This window comes from Platalea leucorodia (assembly GCF_965183815.1).
Source record: "Platalea leucorodia genome assembly, chromosome: 13".
NCBI lineage: Eukaryota > Metazoa > Chordata > Aves > Pelecaniformes > Threskiornithidae > Platalea > Platalea leucorodia.
This window is the reverse complement of record NC_138835.1, coordinates 16,117,516-16,123,592: the sequence shown is the minus strand read 5'-3', so window position 1 is coordinate 16,123,592 and position 6,077 is coordinate 16,117,516. Positions and strand designations below refer to the sequence as shown.

The window sequence follows — 6,077 nt, the reverse complement described above, 5'->3', positions numbered from 1 at the left end:
TCATCATTCAATTAAAAAAGCTTAGCGGCGATGCACCAGCTAAGCGTACAAGACGGCATTAAGGCTAAGCCCTGACCCAAAGATTTAATCACAGGGAGTATGAAGGCACCTTCAGAGGCAGGACGCCTGTCCAGCCTGCTGATGAATGCACCGGCCGTGGTATTGACCTTGCCACCATGAAGCAGAGGAGCCAGTCTCTTCGCCGCAGCACCACAGCTGCCTGGCCAGTCGGGTCCCGCAGCGAAGCAGAGCAGGAAAATCCCTTCCCACCCAAAAGGAAGTTTGCTGCACTTAATGGAGCAGTTTATATCCCGTTTCAATGCATGTCTTTAATAAGGATTATGTGTTTAAGTTAACAAAACGCCTGATGCTGTGTGCGACAGCCTCCGTCTCACTGCAGAGAGCAAAGCGCTGGCGTGTGCCTGGCCTCAGATGCGAAGACTGCACGATTCACCCTCCAAAAGCGAACACCCCCCCACCCCACAGCACGCCGTAAAGGCCAGCAGATCCCGATAGTACCCCAGCACCACCTCTGCTTTCCTGGGCGAATATCAACATCTGCAAAGCAGCAAAGAGCAAAGCGGAGGCATAGCTGTGGGTACCGCAGGCCCGCCCCACGCTGGGCGCAGAGCAGGTCCCAAGCGGAGCGGCAGTGGGGTACCAACGATGTCCTAATGCTCGGGAATTCAGGGCAGGGTCATTCACAATCCTCCTCCCAGAAATGTTACAACAGACAGCGCAGTCGTTGGGAGCAGCCAGCCCCAGAGGCGGAGGCGTACCTACGCCAGGCGACTCGAAACCCCCGCCGTGCCTGCGGTGTGAGAAACAGGGCAGCCGCGCGCCGGCACGGCGCGGCACCGAGGGCGCCTCGCAGGGTGCCACTTAGACCTCAGGGCTTCCCCGGATGCAGCCAGCTTTTCTGCTCAGTGCCGCGCTCCTTACGCCGTGCTCTCAGCTGGCGCGGACACAGTCAGCAACCATCTTCTGGCTGCCCTGCTTTAGCCACTTCATCCCTGCCTGCAGGGGCTCGCGGCTCGGGGCCCTGTCCCCGCAGTTCATGGCTGAGGTCTGGGCTCTGCAGGGATGAGAGAGCTTTAAACCAGCCGGCAGTGAAGCAGCTCAGCTGGGCTCCTTGGCCTTGGAGCTAGGGCTCATAAAACACTGAGGTGGCTGCCCAGCTCTGTGCAGCGGAGGCGAAACGCTGGAGGAGCAATGGGAACGTCACACACAGGGAAGCAAAACGCTGGAAATCACATTTTGGCTTCTCCAACGACCACAAACCCCACAGTCCTCAGAAAATGATCCTTCCGTCAACTTAGCACTCCCACAGCCCCATCGCGACAGCAAGGGCACAAGATGGGAGGGACACAAACCGTGCCTGTTCGGGGGAAGCACAGAGCCCTCGGCCCCTCCGCTCTTCTCCTCCGTGCCCTCCATGGGAAACCGCGGGCGCCCGGCCCCGGGGCGGGGGACGGAGGCCTCTCGCCCCCCGAAGCCCACGATGCCCAGCCCAAGGATCGCGCTGACCCCTCGCCCCGTGCCCGGCACCGGGGGATGCATCACGCCGCCCCTGCAACAACCGGGCATTGTGTGCCGGCTCGCCGCAGGGACCCGAGTCACCGCTTTCGGTATAAAACCGGACGCCGTTCATGAAGCAGGCAGAGAGCGCGGCCATCTCGCCTCGGGGCCGGCCGGCGTCACCGAAGCCGCAGGGAGCCAAGGAACCACGTTTCCCCAGGGAGCGGAGGGCGGCCGAGAAGCGGATCGCTGAGATTTACGGAGGGGAAGGTACAAATGATTTTGGGGCCTCCGGTCTCGTGGACAATTGGGGTACAAACCGCCGCCGCCAAGAGCACAAAGCATCACGGTGAAAAGCAGAGGCTTGCGGGGGCGAAGGCGGTGGGTGCCGGGGCTGGGCCCCGCCAGCCGGGGCGCGACGGGGCGCTGGAAACCGGCTGCGGGGAGAGGGAACAGCGCCCGCGGCCGCCCGGGACGCTGCAGCCTCGTCCACGGGCGGTTTGCCCACGGCTCCCGGGGCTGGGCGGGGGCGGGCAGGGACCCCCCGGCCCCGGTCCCGGCCCCGGTCCCAGCCCCGGCCCCGGCCCCGGTCCCAGCGCCGGTCCCAGCCCCGATCCCGGTCCCGGTCCCGGCCCCGGCCCCGATCCCGGCCCCGATCCCGGTCCCGACCCCGGCCCCGCACGCCACAATGCGTCGCCATGGCAACCGCGGCGGCCTGCAGGGCTGCGGGCGGCCGGGCCGGGCTACCGGTAGAGCCGGGCTGGGCCGGGCCGGGGCCGGGGCCGCTGGACGGAGCTCCCCGGGGCCTGGGCAGGTGGGGCCGGGGCTGAGCGGGGCAGGGGGAGGCAGGCCGGGGCCCTCCCGGGATGGGCCTTGCCGGAGCGGCCAGGGCTCGTACGGGGCGGCGTGAGGAGGCGGCTGCCCCGGGGTGAGGGGCTGGGCTGGAGCCGCGGGGACGCCGGGGTGGCTCCGGCACCCCTGGGTGCCCCCTTCCACCCCCAAGCCCTGGCCTGGCTGAGCCCGGGGCCAGGCAGCCCCCGGGGCCAGGCAGCCCCCGGCTTGCGCAACTGCAGCCTCCCAGGCTGCAAACATAGCGGCGGTACTGGGAACGCAGCCGTTTCTGGCGAGAAAAAAAGGGATATAAAACCAGAAAGGGAAAACAAGGACAATCACAGCTCTGTCTGTGGGCAAACAAACTGCTCCAGGGAGCCAAACCGCTCTGAAAGCGGGGTAAGGTAGCCTGGCGCATGGGTTGTCCCCATTGCACGCGGACGGGGATGCCAGCAACTGGCACTGCTTTGGTTGAGGGGTTTATTTTTGAGGAAAGAAAAAAGTGAAAAGGAACTACAGCTTGTTTTTTAAGTTGACAGCTCTCTTGGAAAAAAAGCTGCTGTGAATGAGTGAATTAGTATAAATTGTAGTGCAGCAAGAGGCCAGGCAGCTGAAAGGTTTACAAACGCTTGAAATTCCTACGAGGAAGCGTTATTAGTTCTGTTACGGATTTAGGGAAAATGAGGCTGAGAAAAATTGCTTTGTCAACTAGATATCACCATCTAGCTTCTGCAAGACATGGAAGAATTAAAATATCCCAGTTAGAAACTACGAGAACTTAAATAATTATAACCAGAAAATGACATAGAATGAGGAAGGTTCCCTGGTGCTAGCGCGTACCATCGCAGCCTGACTGGGGTCACAAAGTCTTATTTTCAGAATTCCGTCGTTATTTCTTTTTCAAATCAAGCCTGTCCAGCTTGTGAAAGCCATGTTCTCCACGTCAAGCTGGGTTCTCATTCCAATATCACCGACAACAGGGACACGGGCATTTATGTAGCTAATTTCTGTTTATGGTACATCAGCTGTGTGAGCACAGGTACTCGGGGTAAAGCACAACAGAGAAACACCTTCCCCCTTGGCGCAGCAGGCACCGCCAGCCGGGGCACGGCTTCGTCAGTCAATGAAACCGCTGAAACTAAGGCAGAGAGCCGATACGGCGTCACAAAGGGCCGCTACCTAAACACCTTCTTGCCGGCAAACCGCTATCTGTTCACGAGGGCCTTAACGCGTGTCATCCTCTTACCGTATGTTGTTATAGACTAACAGCGTTCTTCTACAAGAAAGCAAGTCGGTGTCATGGGCCGAGGTGATGTAAATGAAAACCAAAGGAAGGGAAAGCTGTACGTCCCTGAAAACATTGTCGGGTTGTGACTGTCAGTCCACTGTTGAAGGGAGAGGTGCAAGGAAAAAACGCTAGCATTCCTCTGGAAAGCTGGCGTGGCGTGGCACTCGGCGTACCGCGGCACCCGGCGTACCGCGTGGCTCTGCCGCTGCCTGCCCGCTCGCTGAGGGGCAGAGGGCTAATTTGAATCACCAAGGTGATTATGTAGCTGTAGGAACCAGCTTAGAAGATGGGTCTCAAACCTCAACAGCCTGGCAGATTACAAAGAGAGAAAAATAGACATCTCCAGAGATGTAGAAGAATGGAAAGAAATTGCTTACAGGAGTACAAAGGCATCTAATTAGAATGAAACGGCAGATAATAAGATAGGGAGAAATTTTGGCAGAGTATATCAGAGCATCGTTCCTGACAGTGAATCTATTAAGCAGAGGTAGAACCTCTCAAGGGGGGGGAGCAGGAGACCAGTTGAAATGTATAAAAGGAGACTATACAAAACACGAGAAACCATACAACTGTAAAGGAAAATTCCTCTGGACCTACATCTCGTCTAGCAGTTCTTTCCCATCCATAAATTTATAAGCTAAGCTTTAATTAAGAGAGAAGAGTCACAGCCATCATTATACTCCCTCACAGCTGCTTTTCCTTTGGTTCTTAATGTTATTATTGCTGCTTTCTTACACAGCAACCGAGCTTTGGAATCATGGCTGTGATTTTGAATGAGCTTGAAACCAGTTCGGGGCGTACTGCGCACAGCGAAGAACAGCAAGACGATGCCGGCTGGGAGAGGTACTTGGAAAGGAGAAGCTTTGTTCTGCAGTTCCTGCACTCCGACCTGAGCCTCCAGCGCCTCCAGCACCACCGGAACAAGGTTGAGCTTCTGAAGAAGTCTTACTTCTACTTGGAGATCGAGCCCAAGTACACGAACGTGAGAGACCAGAACCACGTGATGCATCGCGCTGACATCTTGCAGCTAATAGACCCCTACCAATTCCAGAGGATGAAGAAGGTGGGAAAACGCCAGACTGAAATCCAGCTGTCACTTCTAACCGAGCTGTTAGAACAGCTGGAACGCGGTCGGGAGGAGCTGAGCTCTTACGTCGAGACCTGTGACATGATAACCTTCCTCTCCCGCTGGGACTTGGTTACTCGGAAACTGTCCAAGCTCTCCGAATTTCTGGAAACTCTCCTTTCCTTGCAAGTGCCAGGAAAGCTCTACGTCAAGCACCGGTTGGTGTCACACGCAGATCTTAGGGGTACCAGACTCCCCAACGTTAGGCTTTCTCTCTGTACAAAGATGCCACTGATTTTTGATCGAAAAGAATCATTTGCGCACGAGAACTGGGCCAAGCTCAAGTGGTTTACTGAAAATCAAGAGTCACACCTCGAACAATGTGAACTGCGCTTTACGTTACTGACAGACGGGAGTCAGACAGAAGTGGGATACGGCAGGATTCAGGAGGTCACCTCCAACACGTGTATAGTCCAGGACCTGCAGCCTGGCAGATCGTACGAATTCACTATTAGAAGATCAGACACTCACACGCTTGTCTTTAAAAAATGGCACGACAGCATTATATTGAAGACAAAAACTAATGCTGTTGAAGACACGGACGGCAGCGCTTGTGCACCTGACGGATGAGGTGGCACACAAGAACGTTTTTCTCATTTTATCCATTTGAAAAAGATGAATGAGAAAAATTAAAGGTAAACCTTATTTTTAACCATCTTGCATAAAACTGAACTCGTTCTGTTTTCAACAACAATTTTACACGCGCCTTCCCCAGGTCTTCCCAGGGTAACAGTACCCTCTTCCAAATTTCTCACGCAAAATAACACCCTTAGGCGGCATTCGGGGCTCAACGCTCCCTTCCCGCTGCCGGAACCCCCGGGTGGGAGCAGCGAGGCGCAGGCGGGCTCGCGGGACACCTGGGACGCAGAGCACAGGAGACAGAAGCATCTCCATCATCCAGTGCTTTCCATCCACCGAGAGATGCCCAGCGCCAGCTTCTTGCAATGATCTTGGTTTGGTTTTTTTACCCCAAGTTATTTTTTCCCCCCCGACGTCCTTCCTCCAAAACACCTGAACCGAACCCTAAGCTCTTCAAATTGCTCACCCTACCTTACCCCCATCGCTGGTTCTCCTCGCCCTCTGTGCCTTCTAGGTACCCGAGCATGATTTCATGCTCCCCCCTCTACAGTGCGTGAAAAGATCACTCTGATTAAAAAAACCAAACCAAACCAAAGCAAAACCAGCAACAAAAAACCCCAACCACCCCCCAAGCCCCCAGAACAAACCCACACGACCGATACGTAGGAAGCAATCTTTTCTGCCATGTACTGCAGTGAATGCCCATTTTCTTTTTTAACCATTTGGTTCAGTCCA

At 56.1% G+C, this 6,077-nt stretch overlaps 1 protein-coding gene across 1 annotated transcript; it reads left to right on the top strand.

Moving 5' to 3' along the window:
• The first annotated feature begins 281 nt into the window (after positions 1-281).
• Positions 282-5,345, top strand: FNDC11 (fibronectin type III domain containing 11). Its single transcript, XM_082325635.1, has 2 exons — positions 282-1,788; positions 4,377-5,345. The coding sequence occupies exon 2, from the start codon at positions 4,395-4,397 to the stop codon at positions 5,331-5,333; it is 939 nt and encodes a 312-aa protein (XP_082181761.1). The 5' UTR covers positions 282-1,788; positions 4,377-4,394; the 3' UTR covers positions 5,334-5,345.
• Positions 5,346-6,077: the final 732 nt, after the last annotated feature.

Bases quoted from the DNA above. Each gene is read 5' to 3' on its own strand.
- FNDC11 (XM_082325635.1), top strand. From the start codon at position 4,395: ATGGCTGTGATTTTGAATGAGCTTGAAACCAGTTCGGGGCGTACTGCG.